This window comes from Saccoglossus kowalevskii, chromosome 15, assembly GCF_978046115.1.
Source record: "Saccoglossus kowalevskii chromosome 15, keSacKowa6.1, whole genome shotgun sequence".
Classification (NCBI taxonomy): domain Eukaryota; kingdom Metazoa; phylum Hemichordata; class Enteropneusta; family Harrimaniidae; genus Saccoglossus; species Saccoglossus kowalevskii.
In genome coordinates, this window is record NC_140655.1 from 18,179,396 (window position 1) to 18,195,169 (window position 15,774).

At 37.9% G+C, this 15,774-nt stretch overlaps 1 protein-coding gene across 1 annotated transcript in view; it reads right to left on the minus strand.

Moving 5' to 3' along the window:
- Positions 1-132: 132 nt before the first annotated feature.
- The window catches only part of LOC100370593 (uncharacterized), a 33,271-nt gene continuing 17,629 nt past the window's right edge, over positions 133-15,774 (minus strand). The window contains exons 10-21 of the mRNA XM_085490525.1: positions 10,471-12,681; positions 9,245-9,421; positions 7,649-9,120; positions 7,320-7,387; positions 6,952-7,175; positions 4,574-6,666; positions 4,288-4,355; positions 3,572-3,798; positions 3,113-3,154; positions 2,083-2,435; positions 1,704-1,811; positions 133-1,043 (exon numbers count right to left, since the gene is read on the minus strand). Of these exons, the coding sequence (XP_085346651.1) occupies positions 1,017-1,043; positions 1,704-1,811; positions 2,083-2,435; positions 3,113-3,154; positions 3,572-3,798; positions 4,288-4,355; positions 4,574-6,666; positions 6,952-7,175; positions 7,320-7,387; positions 7,649-9,120; positions 9,245-9,421; positions 10,471-12,681 (7,070 nt within the window). The 3' untranslated portion in view covers positions 133-1,016. The remainder of the gene's footprint in view (positions 1,044-1,703; positions 1,812-2,082; positions 2,436-3,112; positions 3,155-3,571; positions 3,799-4,287; positions 4,356-4,573; positions 6,667-6,951; positions 7,176-7,319; positions 7,388-7,648; positions 9,121-9,244; positions 9,422-10,470; positions 12,682-15,774) is intronic.

A 15,774-nucleotide genomic window follows, 5' to 3' on the forward strand; every position in this document is an offset into this window, starting at 1 on the left:
TCAGATATTATATTTTCAGTACGTGATTCATAGGGTATTACAAGTGATCGTAAAGATTAACAAATATATTTTTAGCATGTATGTAAAGATAGTGTTCACAGTTATAGGTTACCAATAAAGATAAACATAGTATCAATAATAAATGAGTTTATTCTTTAAAAAAATACTTTTTGATAAAGCAAACTGATATATAAATAATGCTTGTATAACTTACTCACAATGCAATGAACGCAATAAAAGCAAAGGGCAATAAAGGAATTTATTCTTTGAACTCCGTCAAATCAGCAATTCAAATAGAAAAACAAGTAAAAATAAAAATATTAGTTACATGAGCACCGTGAATTCGACTAGGAATATTTACTGTATATTATTCTGGAATACCCTAATCGTGTCATTGCAAACAAAATGCCGCGCCCCCTAGCGATGCTGAAATGGTAATGCATATGTTTTGATCTGTAGTCGTCCGTTAAAAAAATGTTTTTGAAAGATTTCTATATTCTAAATGGGAAAACAACAATGTTGTCAAAGTGAACTTTCACCCACCTACGTCATTTCTACGTCACAAAAGTGTGTCATCGCTAGAGGGCGCAAATTGTTTGTGTGAGTTCTTATAAATATATACGTCTTGAATAAATATAATACTTGTATTCGGTCGTATGGGTAAATATGGTCAGAAGTGTACTCGCAATTGTAAATAGTAATAAAATACACTCCAAGCGTATCCTGAGAAGTAACAATACTAAAAATGAATACTAAACGATTAAAAATGCTGTTACATAACACAATATGTTAGTGGGTAAATTCATATGGTAGCAACATATTTATCTAATCTAGTTTCTGCACAACGTGACGTACTTCAAGTACATATTATAAATCACTTTGTTCAAAAATAAAATGTCTGCATCTACTGCAGACGTTTTTTAATTTATAATTAATTGCACGTTGCTTCATATCTATAATAGAAGTGTATCCTCGTCATCGATGACGTCATCTCAGTTTTATTTCCAAAGATAAATTCAGTCTGAGTACTTTGACTCCGAAATCTGAAATAAATAATATAATATAAATAATAGTTAAAATACTGAACACTTGCAATACAAGAACCGGTACTGGAATGGAAGAAATGCTTGATTTTGGCGAGTTCCATAACAGTGTAGTGAAATATATTTCAGCAAATGTCGGTTAGAAAATACTTGTAAACAGGGTAAAATAATATATTTACTTATTTTTATGTTCAACAATGTTTCTCCTCTTACCATCTAAGTTGATGTTTGTTGTACTTGATTTGAACTATCCCACTAAGCTGAGTTGATTTGCCAGTTTTCAATTACATCTAATTGTGCTTGTATTGGTATCGCGTTTTCACTCGGAGACAGACATTTACGTATACATTCTTACAAACTACTCTTGTTTAAGCTAATGGACCAAATTTTCAAACTTGAACTTCATCGAGATTACACATTGGTTGATGATATTGCCAAGTTACAAAAAGATTTTACAAATATTACTACAATTGTCCCGGCCACAGGAAAGGGTTAACGGCGACGACAACGAGGACGAGGTGGTCAACAACATCCGTTTTAATCTACATACCCGTCACTTTGTCATAAATGTGCGTGAGTGAATACATTTGTTTTTTTTATTAATTAACCACCTTATATAAACATCGTTGGCAATTAAGCTATTAAAAGTTTGATACTGACCTCTGACCCCGTTGCAACATATGGTCGTATAAATCCATGATCTTCAGAGAACGCGGCTTCATATGGTTCTCCATAGTCTAATTTAGGTGGCTTGGCACGCATGTGTGGCTGTGAATAAGACACAATAAAATTAGTGCTGCGATTTAAACTAATAGGCGTGACTTTAATTCAGTTGATATATAGCTTGCTTGACAAAATATTAGTTGGTTTTAGTTAGTCCATTAACTCCTAGCCTGGTAAGCAGATCATGTGAGAAGAGGCCTGCTAAGCCGCGGAAAGTATCCTGGTTATCAGACTACATAACACCGGATATAACGTCTTGGTAACAATTCTCGTTAGTCATCTGATCATGGATCACATTGTTGCAGACTATACTCACCGATACTTCGGGTGCTTGGTTCATTACCATGGCTAGATGCCGCATTCGTTGGTCCATCTTAAATGTCGAGTCACCATTGCTAGCACTGACTTCACTGATGCTCTCACTGTACGAGTCCCACTCAAAAGAGGACTCGGGCCCTTGTTCAAGTCCATACGGTCGACTAACCGTGTGAGGGTACTTGTGGTCGACATAGGCGAAGTGTTTGCTTTGGTCTCTTTGGTGTCTGCGTCTACGAACTGCTCGACAGAAGGCGAACAGAAACACACAAAGGGCTACAACGAGTACAGCGGCCGTGGTCCCAAGGGTAGCAGCCAATATGACAAGCTGCCGGTCAGCAACGCCATCATCACCTGAAAACATAGGTCAGTGATACATTTTAATTTGAAAGATGTATGGAATAATGTAAATGTAATGTAACTGTGCCAGTTATACATCGAATGGCATAAAGCTGTGCCTTAACTTATAAACGTATTTAAAAAATATAAATACCGATCATCAGCTCCCATTCGAATTGGATAGTGATTGGTTCAAGAGCTAAACAATGCCTAGGCATGCCATGCCTACCGCCCTGGTTAACCTTAAAGCGGGGATGTCGTCACCTGCGCATGCGTCAGATGGCCATAGCGTGTCACTGTTTACAAACAAGCGTCTACCCATGAGCCTTTGCGTGTTTGTTATCCTTGCTTGAGACTCAATTCCCGCACGTGCGCAGGTGACGACCCTCCCGTTTTAAAGACTGATGGTATCGCGCAGGTTGTATTCAATACACTTCGGGGAATAGAACGCGTGCTAAATACATTGCTTGTTTTCTCGTGTGTAAATGTGCAAATACGCATTTTTTTAAAAATATATAGTTTACTCTCGGCGCAACAAAGATATTACCTTCATCTTTACAATTATTTATAAACTTCACAATTCAAACAAAAACGAGAGGTTTCTATTGGCCGATTGAATAGATATTATAATGTTTTCAAATGATATCGTTGAATACTGACATCTTTCAAATGGTTTACCAATTAACACTTACCTTCTTCTGTGGATTCCGTGGGAGGTTCCATGGTGTAGGAATCTGAAAGAAATTTAATATCATCATACATTAGTACACTACATAGACTACATGTGCAATCCGTCTACAACCACGCTATTTTAAACATAGATACCGAAATGGAGGAACATATTTAGTTTTGAATACCCGACGAGAAAGAAAGGCACAATCAAGGTCAATATTTCATTAAAACTTAATAATGACCTCCACCTCGGTAACTATATGTTTTATTATGCCAAATAAATAATCACGACATAAACCGTATGACATTTTTTGTTGTTTTTTGTAAACATCTGCACATGCGCAATAACGAAATCGAGGTCAATTGATGTTCATTATTGTCTCTAAGCCAATAGTGAGTTGTGTTCACCATCACGTGACCGTGTTCAGTTCAATCAGCGGCACGACCATGGGTATGATAAAACTAAATAGAGTTTGTACCTAGTTTTATAACATCAGTCCGGTCAATTATGACAGTTTTGTTAGAAAACTCCCTGAACGCATCAGTTTGATTCAGCCCATATGTAAATTCTTCTAGGATCAATGCCTCCGTGACGTCAGTTTCATTTAAAGGAATCGGTATTTCGACATCTACTTTAATAATATTCTCATGCTCGGGAACATTCACCATGGGTTTCTGCCTCTTCCTCCTGCTAGGTTGTGATTCCCTGTTAGAATAGTAGGTAGTAGTGAGACATCGCAATGTTACGTTAAAAGACCACCAGCGGTCCCTCAAGTACAATCCGTAAAACTGTCACAACGTTCATATGAATATATAATATGTATGAGTACAAAACACAACAGACGGAGAGCCTCTCGGCCTTTTTTTAGTTATTTCGAATAGGAAACTTGGTAGCATTGTTGATTTATTGAGCTTAATTACTAAATGTTTGAAATGTCAAAAATAGAAAAAAAGACAGTCGCGTAGACCGCGATTTCTTTATATTCAATCCGGTTGCGCCATTGACACATAATCAGGTTCACGCCCTCACACGTATTACGATATCATCGTGTAGCATGATCAGTGGCGTTTTATCTTTTAATGAGATGTAGAGGGCGTGATTTAAGTAATAGTCTATAGGGTATCAATCAACCTAAAACCAACTTATCATATAATAAATAATAATCATAAACAAATTCCAGTATTGTGTACTTACGTGAATGATAGAACGTAATAACAGTATGTAAGCCCACGGAGTTTACCAACATCGAATACCTTATACATCTGCATGATGAAAACAGGAGTAGATATGGTGAGGATATACACGTGTCTTACTAAACAATAAAACACTAAACTATAGTAACAGTTACACCCAGTCTTGGCAATTGTATTGCAACGACCTTGAGACATGTGCATGTGTGTAATCGTGTTGGTCAATATTTCCAAAGACACGTTATAGAAAGTTGAAACTTTGACTTGCGATTTAATGTATGATTACCTACCCCCTTGCCAATGTAATCAGCCTCGTCACGAAACGTGCACGTTGATTTGTCTGACAGGTCATCGTTCCAGGGTAATCCATATATATATAAGGTCATCATAAATCTTTGACTGGGTATCTGTACTTTACAGATATATTCCTCTGGTGTACACGTTGGTAAAACCGTTGCTGTAGTAGGCGCAGTTGTAACTTGAAGTGTTGTGGGATCTTGATGTGGTGTAGTAACTTTCGGTGCAGTTGTAACATCGCCACTTGTACTTTTTGTTGGTGTAGTAATCTTTGATGTAGTTACATCGCCACTTGTACTTTGTGTTGGTATAGTAACCTTCGATGTAGTTGCATCGCCACTTGTACTTTTTGTTGGTGTAGTAACCGTTGATGTAGTTACATCGCCACTTGTACTTTGTGTTGGTTTAGTATCCTTTGATGTAGTTACATCGCCACTTGTACTTTGTGTTGGTGTAGTATCTTTTGATGTAGTTGCATCGTCACTTGTACTTTGTGTTGGTACAGTAACTATTGATGTAATTGGTGTACCTGATGTAGCGTCTGTCTGTGATGTAGTAACCTGTCTCATTGTGGGAACCGGTGCTGTAGTTTTGACACCACTTGGCTGTGTCGATGTATCTGATTGGGTTGTTATAACTGGCGATGGTGTGCTTGGTTGTGCTGTTTTAACTGATTCAATAGTAGTAGTTTTTAATGTAGATGTTTCACCTTCTGTTCCATCTGTGAACGGACTGGCTGTGTCAACTGTACCTTCTTCTGTCGTAGGACCTGATGTTGTGTGTGGTTTTGTTGTTGTAACTGGCTCACTGGCAGTAGTTTTCAATGTAGATGTTTCACCTTCTGTTCCATCTGTGAATGGACTGGCTGTGTCAAATGTACCTTCTTCTGTCGTAGAGCCTGGTGTTGTGTGTGGTTTTGTTGTCCTAGCTGGCTCACTGGCAGTAGTTTGTAATGTAGATGTTTCACCTTCTGTTTCATCTGTAAACGGACTGGCTGTATCAACTGTACCTTCTTCTGTCGCGGGACCTGATGTTGTGTGTGGTTTTGTTGTTGTAACTGGTTCACTGGCAGTAGTTTGTAATGTAGATGTTTCACTTTCTGTTCCATCTGTGAATGGACTGGCTGTGTCAACTGTACCTTCTTCTGTCGTAGGGTCTGATGTTGTGTGTGGTTTTGTTGTTGTAACTGGTTCACTGGTAGTAGTTTTCAATGTAGATGTTTCACCTTCTGTTCCATCTTTGAACGGACTGACTGTATCAACAGTATCTTCCTCTGTCATAGGATCTGATGTTGTGTGTGGTTTTGTTGTTGTAACTGGTTCACTGGTAGTAGTTTGTAATGTAGATGTTTCACCTTCTGTTCCATCTGTGAACGGACTGGCTGTATCAACTGTACCTTCTTCTGTCGTAGGACCTGATGTTGTGTGTGGTTTTGTTGTTGTAACTGGTTCACTAGTAGTAGTTTGTAATGTAGATGTTTCACTTTCTGTTCTATCTGTGAACGGACTGGCTGTATCAACTGTACCTTCTCTTGTCATAGGACCTGATGTTGTGTGTGGTTTTGTTGTTGTAACTGGCTCACTGGCAGTAGTATTCAATGTAGATGTTTCACCTTCTGTTCCATCTGTGAACGGACTGGCTGTATCAACTGTACGTTCTTCTGTCGCGGGACCTGATGTTGTGTGTGGTTTTGTTGTTGTAACTGGTTCACTGGTAGTAGTTTGTAATGTAGATGTTTCACCTTCTGTTCCATCGGTAAACGGACTGGCTGTGTCAACTGTATCTCCTTCTGTTATTAGGTCTGATGGTGTGCTTGGTTGTGTTGTTGTAGCTGGTTCACTAGTAGTAGCGATAATAGTAGTTTCATTTTCTGTGTCATTGCTAAAGAAACCATTCGTCATGATTGGTTCTGTTGTAACACCTGTCTCAGCAACAAGGACATCGGTGGAAACTACTTCAGTGCCTTCCACTGTGATTATGCCTGTTGTAATCTGGTCAGTATATGCATCGATATAAGTTGTCATGGTTTCCATATCCCCGACAGTTGTTGCCGGAAATTCAGTTGTAGGTGCCAGTGTGTATGGATCTGAAAAATAATGGAAGGAGTGATTGAAATAATAAGTCTTTGTGCAGACATACTATTTTATGTGGATGAATAATTACTACTAATAATAATTAATATGTGCATGTAATTGATACTAACACTACGATAATTATTTCCTGTTTTCGATATTGTGAAATTCTTCATGTTTTCTGTTTACTGATCAGTATTGAATTTTCAGTTGAGCATAATTTCCGATTGCAAATTTCAAATATATGCAAATCGCGGGGATACAAGTTGCCTATATGAATGTGTGTGTGTGTACATTACCTAATTTGGTTACGTTGGTCATACTAAGTATGACGGTTTTTGAGGATATATTTCTGAAAGCATCAGTCACATTCAGACCATATTCAAATTCAGTTTCAATATACTCGACCGTAATGTCAGTTTCATTCAATGGTATAGGTATCTCCACTTCTACTTCAATAATATCCTCGGTATCTGTGGGAGCAATGTAGACCTGTCTTTTCCTTCTATTATGATTATGTAACCTGTTGGAAAAAAACAATCCAGTTACTACAATAGTCAGCAGAAATTGAATCTTGACAGTTACAACCAAGATAGTGTATTACGAGGAGTTATACTATATTAAGTGAAGCCATACATATTCATTATATATTATACAGAATACTCACGTAAACTTGGTGACATGGTAGCACGGTATTATTCTTCCCAGTCTGCCTACATCAAACACTATATGAAGCTGTGTGTTTAGTGATAATGTATAATTAACATAACATAATTAAGACTTAAATCATAAGAGGAACATATTAAAAAACAACATATTTATGGCTACCAAAAATAACATTGAGGCTGAATACACAGTACACATAGGGGGAAGAGTAAATTATATTCCATTGATTCGCTGGATTGATTACAAAGCTAAATAGGTGCTAATGCAAACAGTAGTTTGCCACTTTCATTAACAGTTACTTGACTATACTTAATTGTACAGAATACTTACCCCATGCCCAATGCTGTCAGCTTCATCTTTGTACATGCATGTGTTATCATCATTAAGGTCATTGACCCATGTTAGGCCAAATATAACCAATTTCATCTTAAATCTCTGACTCGGGTATTGAGCAATGCATATGTAATTCTGAGTTTTGCACACTGCTGCTGTTGTAGTAATGCCATCTGTTTGGGTTGACATGTGCTGCGTTGTAGCTGTTGTACCATATGTTGATACGCCTGGTTCTGTTGTTACTATTGTTTCAGTAGTAGTCATAATCGTTTCGTCGTCCATTCCTGCTGTTGTTGAGCCAATTGATGTGAATGGTTCATCGACAATAGTAGTCTCCAATTCAGTTCCCTCTCCTACTGTGAGTGCATATGGTGATGTAGTACCTGCTGTGGACTTTGATGTTATTTTGTCGTAATTAGTAAGAGGAACAGTTGACTGCACAGTAGTTTCTTTAAAATGAGTGGTGTCCATCGCAGGGTCGGTCTCTGTAGTAGGTACTGGTGTAGTAGGGGTAGTGGTTTTGTCATAACTTGTTGTCTCTATTTCTGTAGATAGTACTTCTGTAATTTCCTTGGTTGTGGTAGGGGTTGATACAAATTTAGAAGAGGTTTCATCATAACTTATGGTCCCAATTTCCGTGGATAGTACCTCTGTAATTTCCTCGGTTGTGGTAGTGGTTGATACAAACTGGGAAGTGGCCTTAACATAACTTGTGGCCTCCGATTCTGTGGTCATCACCTTCGTAGTTTGTTGAGTTGTGGTACGGGCTGGGGTAAACTGGGTAGTGGCTTCATCATAACTTGTGATCTCTGTAGATATTTCATCTGTAGTTTCCTGGGTTGTTGTAAGGAATGGTGTGGAAAGGGAAGTGGTGTCATCATAACTTGTGGTTTCTTTTGCAGTGGAAATTTCATCTGTTGTTTCCTTGGTTGTTGTAAGGAATGCTGTGAACTGGAAAGTGATTTCATCATAACTTGTGGTTTCTTTTTCAGTGACCATTTCGTCTGTAGTTTCCTGGGTTGTTGTAAGAATTGGTGTGAACTGGGAAGTAATGTCATCATAAATTGTGGTTTCTTTTGCAGTGGCAATTTCATCTGTAGTTTCCTTGGTTGTTGTAAGGAATGGTGTGAACTGGAAAGTGATGTCATCATAAGTTGTGGTTTCTTTTTCAGTGGCCATTTCGTCTGTAGTTTCCTGGGTTGTTGTAAGAATTTGTGTGAACTGGAAAGTGATGTCATCATAAGTTGTGGTTTCTTTTTCAGTGGCAATTTCATCTGTAGTTTCCTGGGTTGTTGTAAGGAATGGTGTGAACTGGGAAGTGATGTCATCATAAGTTGTGGTTTCTTTTTTAGTGGCCATTTCATCTGTAGTTTCCTGGGTTGTTGTAAGGAATGGTGTGAACTGGGAAGTGATTTCTGTACCGTATGTTTCTTTTGCTGTTGTTGTCTCTGATAGCATTGTTGTTTTAACTGAAAAAGAAAGGCGGTTTCAGTTTCTTTATTTACTCGTCTCAAATATAGTTCAATTATTATTCCGAATATTATTCTTATTAATTTTGTAATGAACTCAAATATGAATGCATAATTTTCTTACCTGGCTCTGTTGCAGACATAGTACCTAATTCATCTGTAATCAACGTTTTATCTTGAGTTACCGTATATGTTTCTTCTGTCACCAGAGTACTTAATTCATCTGCAACCGACGTTTCGTCTTTAAGTGTTGTACCAGTTGATGTTGTTGCTTCTGTTGTTGGATGTGCTGTAGTAGGTACTGCAAGATTAAATTTTATTTATTTATTTATTTATTTATTTATTTATTTATTTATTTATTTATTTATTTATTTATTTATTTATTTATTTATTTATTTATTTATTTATTTATTTATTTATTTATTTATTTATTTATTTATTTATTTATTTATTTATTTATTTATTTATTTATTTATTTATTTATAGGATGCTGTATGGCGGATATTGGTGTATTACACAAGTTTGCTGTAATAGAACAGGTGTATATTTGTAATAGTATGTATATATATGATATAGTACGTACACCTCTATGCCATGGATATCTATGCCTCTATGCCCAGCGTGCAACTATCTACACTAACGGCTTTGCAGTGATGATTTATTTTCGGTATTATGTTAATGAATCCAAATACAGTGTCCTATCTAGGTTTTGATCGCATGTGTAGAATTCTCGCATAGGAGTCGAATTCGTAATGTCACTACTATGAAAAGCTAAATGTGGATTAAACATTTTGCATTGTAAATTTATCGTTTATGTAATGCATCAATAACGGTAATAATTTGATTTTGTTCCCAGATTTTGGTCACATTTATGGTCACTAAAAAGTACACCAAAATTATAACTTTATTTGTTATAATTTATTGATTTGCATAGATGTACTCTAAGAACGAAACTAAATACTAGGAACTCATGCAATAATATCATGTGTTCCTCTGCCAAATGTTTTTGTACACCATACCGAGCGATTGCTTAGGTGTACAATGTTAGGCTGTGACATAAATTAGGACATGACACGCATATCATCTCGCGAACTCCGTGATTTGGTTTAGGCCCCAGTAAATTACTTGAAAATATTGGAAACATAGCAACATGAAACGTCGTCTGTGTATTCTCATGTGTAGTAGTGATTATGGTGCCTATTTCTGTTATTGCTTAAGTTGTCAAGTGTTTTTTCTCAAACGTGAAGGGGTTTTATTTTACCTACAATTGATACTTTACCTTGAAAGACCTGTTAATAACTTATATATCTTATAATTTAACTGCTATTTTTTGTTTTAATATTGTGATACCTGTTTCAACTGGAGTATTTGTTTCAGCTGTAGTAGATGTTTCGTCTTGTTTTTTAGTTCCTGCTTCTGTCACAATAGTTGAACTTAACCCATATGCAGTTGATTGAGTGTCAGCTGCAGTTGATGTTTCGACTTCAGTCGCAGTACCAGTTTCTGTTTTACTTGCAGTACTAACACCAGTTGATGTTCCATCCTGAGTTGCAATACCAATTTCTGTTCTAATTACAGTACTAACTGAAGCTACAGTTTCGTCTGCAGTTGCAATACTAGTTTCTGCTCTATCTGCGGTACTATTTGAACCTGCGGTTGATGTTACGCTTTCAGTTGCAGTATCAGTTACCGTTATACCAGCTGTACTAACCCCCGCTGCAGTTGATAATTCGCTTTGAGCTGTAGTACCAGCTTCTGTTATACCTGCAGTACTAGCCAGGGCTGCAGTTGATGCCTGAACCTCAATCTCAGTTGCAGTCACAGTTTCTATTTCACCTGCAGTACTAATCCAAGATACCACTGATGTTTCGTCTTTAGTTGCAATACCAGTTTCTGTTATACCTGCAGTACTAACTGCAGCTGCAGTTGATGTTTCGGCTTCAGTTGCAATACCAGTTGCTGTTATACTTGCAGTACTAACCCTAGCTACAGTTGACATTCCACTTTCAGTTGTAGTACCGGTTTCTGTCATACCTGTAGTACTAACCCCAGTTGTCATTAATGTTTCAACTGCAGTTGCAGTAGCAGCTTCAGTTATATGCGCTGTACTAACTCTATCTGCAGTTGATCTTTCATCTTCACTTGTAGTACCAGCTTCATTCATACCTGTAGTGATAAACGAAGCTGCGATTGATGTTCCGTCTTGAATTATAGCACTAGCTTGAGTTATACGCGGAGTACTAATCTCAGTTGCAGATAATGTTTCATTATGAGTTTCAGTGGCAGTTTCTGTTATACTTGAAGTACTGACTGCAGCTGCAGTTGACATTTCTTCCTCAGTTGCAGTACCTGTTTCTGTTAAACTTGCAGTACTAACTTCAGCTGCAGATGATATTTCTTCCTCAGTTGCAATACCTGTTTCGGTTATACCTGCAGTACTGACTGCAGCTGCAGTTGACATTTCTTCCGCAGTTGCAGTACCTGTTTCTGTTAAACTTGCAGTACTAACTTCAGCTGCAGATGATATTTCTTCCTCAGTTGCAATACCTGTTTCGGTTATACCTGCAGTACTGACTGCAGCTGCAGTTGACATTTCTTCCGCAGTTGCAGTACCTGTTTCTGTTAAACTTGCAGTACTAACTTCAGCTGCAGATGATATTTCTTCCTCAGTTGCAATACCTGTTTCGGTTATACCTGCAGTACTGACTGCAGCTGCAGTTGACATTTCTTCCGCAGTTGCAGTACCTGTTTCTGTTAAACTTGCAGTACTAACTTCAGCTGCAGATGATATTTCTTCCTCAGTTGCAATACCTGTTTCTGTTCTTCCTGCAGTACTAAGCCCAGCTTCAGTTGATATTTCGTCCTCAGTTGCAATACCTGTTTCTGTTCTTCCTGCAGTACTAAGCCCAGCTTCAGTTGATATTTCGTCCTCAGTTGCAATACCTGTTTCTGTTCTTCCTGCAGTGCTAAGCACAGCTTCAGTTGATGTTTCAACCTCAGTTGCTGTAATAGTTTCTATTTCATCTGCAGTACTAATCCAAGCTACCGTTGATGTTTCGTTTTGAGTTGTAGAACCAGATTCTGTTATACTTGCAGTACTAACTTCGTCTGCAGTTAATGCACTGCCTTGAGTTGCAGTACGAGTTTCTGTTATACTTGCAGTACTAACCTCATCTGTAGTTGATGTATCGTCAGTGATTGTAGCGCCAGTCTCTGATATAGCGTGAGTACTTATACCTGATGTCTCAAGATTGCTCGTTATTGAAACAAAGCGTGAAGTCACACCTACTGTTGGCGCACTATGTGAGCTCGGTTGAAAGCTAGTGTATGGTACGGATGTCTGTACCGCGTCAGTCTGTGTCTCGAATATGGTCGTAAAAGTATCTGTTACTGTTGGAGTCGACAGTTTATAAGTTTCTTTTGTCTCATCGTCTGCGGCAGTACCACTTGCTAACCACGTCAATGAAGCGAGAGGAGTATCAGTTGTTTTTGTAATATCGGTGTGTCCTTCCGTTCCAGTTGTCACAGTTGCTGAAGTAGTCTGTGTCGTGGTCGGAATTCCTGTTCAGTAAAAATAGGGTAAAATTATGTAGTATATTTCTTAATTAATTTGTTTATTAAATTACACAAGTCAAATACGAATTTATTTGTGATTTAGTGGTGATTCATTACAGATACGGTCAGTGCATTGTTTCGTTAGTTCATCTTACCATGTGATGTTTTCCTTTATGGATAACATAGAAGTTATAGCGTGCGAATTATAGGTGCGAGGAAGGTAACGGTGGTGGAAATGATGGTTGTGAATAGAAAGTATGGTAGAGGGTGGCTTGACTCGGAAAGCGTGATATCGGGTTGATATGTGGTGACGATAGTGAAGTGTACAATAGGTTCGTGGTGCTGGTTGACATATATCAATCTAAGTCCCATCACTCCTACGTCGAATTGTTTATGCGATGTTATTATAAAACAATCTGACAAAACTCTGGTATGCACCCTGGTACAATAGAGTTGCAAGTTCGTCGGATGTCCTTATAATTAGTTATATTATATAAAGAAATCGATATAAGCCATATCAATTACACACAATCACGTGAATTTGTTGAAGCAGTGACATTGGGAATATAAACATAGTATGCAGTGAGTATTTGAATCATTACATGTGAGCCAACTTGAGTGCAATGTTGACAAAAGCACCCGATTATGCGCTTCTACACCAAATACTCCCAAATCGACCAGACTTCTAATTCGATATTACCATTTTACGCTATTACGCTACATACATTAGTACGCTTATGCTGTTATTCTAATGTAAAATAATAATGTGGATAAGTGCTCATATAACGATATATTCTATAGGTCTATGATGTGATTTGGGAATATATTGACCAAGGGTATATATCCAAGGGCGTTAGTGGAAAGTGTTGGATCATTGATACATTCTGCTTTGAAAAATGTTTGGAATAAGATAAATTTAATGTTAGTGTACTAGTTACACGCCATGGGTCCCACGGGTAACTAGTTATGAGTATAATAATATACGCACATACTGGATACTGCGCCATTAGATCTCTATTTAATGTCTTTACCGCTTTGATACGTATTGGATAAATTGAGAAAGCCGTAAGTTATCAATAGCTGCGTATATGAGAGTTGTAAAATACTTTAAATATTTAACAGCGCCACCACCGACGAATCCGCATACTATAAAATAGACAGAATATGACACACCGCATTCTATTCTTGACTTCTGGAACGCGAACATTATTTATAGTATTCGGTCGAGTGCCAAATAACCAATTCCTCATTATTCTAGGTGCTGGTTTTGAAAAAAACCAAAAACATTCTGAATACAGAAATAAACCAAAGTTTTCATGTACATATTGAGAAAACGTAGATTGATCGATTATTATTGCACCCTGACGTCAGCGATACAAACATTGTTCAAAATCAGAGTCACCCGGGGAATTGGTTGTTAACAACGCATCAGTAGCTGCAGTATTGCGAAGTCGGCGTTGTGCACTTACAGCTCTGTCCCGAGAATTTGAAGTTATCTGCTGTGAATTAAAAAAATTGTCATGCGAAATTTCTATGGGCTCCCGTAATAAAATGGAACATTGCTAGTTCCAGGGCTTGCTCCCGTTTGAAAAAGAACGCGTGGATAACCAATCGTTATTTGATTTTGTTTTTAAGATTTAGGACACTTTTTATTTGTATGGTTCATAGAAGTACACCAAAATTATAATTTTATTTGTTATAATTTATCGATTTTGCATACACGTAGTCTACATACGAAACTCGCTAACGCCGGTAAATATATCTTATGCTCTTGTGTCATACCGAATGATTGCTTAGGTGTATATTGTTAGCATAGACGGCTGCATAAATTAGGATCTCGCATATCTCGCGAACTCCGTGATTTGGCTCAGACGGTATATTTCTTAAATTTAGCTGCAGTTGGCGTTCCATATTTAATAGTGCTATTTTTCGTTTTGATTGTGTGGTACCTGTTTCAGCTGGAGTACTTGATTTGTCTGGAGAAGATGTTTCGTCTTGTATTGCAGTCCCTGTTTCTGTCACAATAGTTGAACCTATCCCAGATGCAGTTGATGCGTCTTTGTGAAATTGAGTGCCAGCTGCAGATGTTTGTTCGCTTTGAGTTGCAGTACCAGTTTCTGATATACCTCCAGTACTAACCCTAGCTGCAGCTGATGATTCACTTTCAGTTGCAGTACCAGTTTCTGTTATACCTGCAGTAGTATCAGAAGCTGCAGTTGATGTTTCACTTTGAGCTACAGTATCAGTTTCAGTTATACCCCCAGTGCGAATCCCAGTTGCAGGTGATGTTTTGACTTCAATTGCAGTATCAGTTTCTGTTATTCCTACAGTAGTAATCCCAGCTGCATTTGTTGTTTCATCCTGAGTTGCAATACCAGTTTCTGTTCTACCAGAAGTACTAATTGAAGATGCAGTTAAAGTTTTGCTTTCAGTTTCAGTGCCATTTACTGTTTTCCCAGCAGTACTTACCCTAATGGCAGATGACGTTTCAAACTCAGTTGCAGTTACAGTTTCTATTCCAGTATAACTAACCCCAGCTAGAGTTGATGTCCCACTTTGAGTTGCAATATCAGTTACTGTTCTACCTGCAGTACTAGCTGACGCTGCAGTTGATAATTCGCTCTCAGTTGCAATAGCGGTTTCTGTTATACTCGCAGTATTAATCCCAGCTGCAGGTGATGTTTCGCTTTCAGTTGCAATAACACTTTCTGTTACACCCGCAGTACTAACTGCAGCTGCAGAAGTTTCGTCTTCAGTTGCGATACTATTTGCTGTTGTAACTTCAGTACTTGCTGAAGCTGCAGTTTCTCTTTCATCTTCAGTACTAATCCAAGCTACCGTTGATGTTTCGTCTCCAGTTGCAGTACCAATTTCTGTTAAACCTGCAGTAATAACCCAAGCTGCAGTTGATGTATCTGTTTCAGTTGCAGTAGCACTTTCTGTTAGAACTGCAGTACTAACTGCAGCTGCAGATAATGTTTCGTCTTCAGTTGCAATACTAGTTGCCGTTGTAACTTTAGTACTAGCTGAAGCTGCAGTTTCCCTTTCATCTTCAGTACTAATCCAAGCTAGCGTTGACGTTTCGTCTTCAGTTGCAGT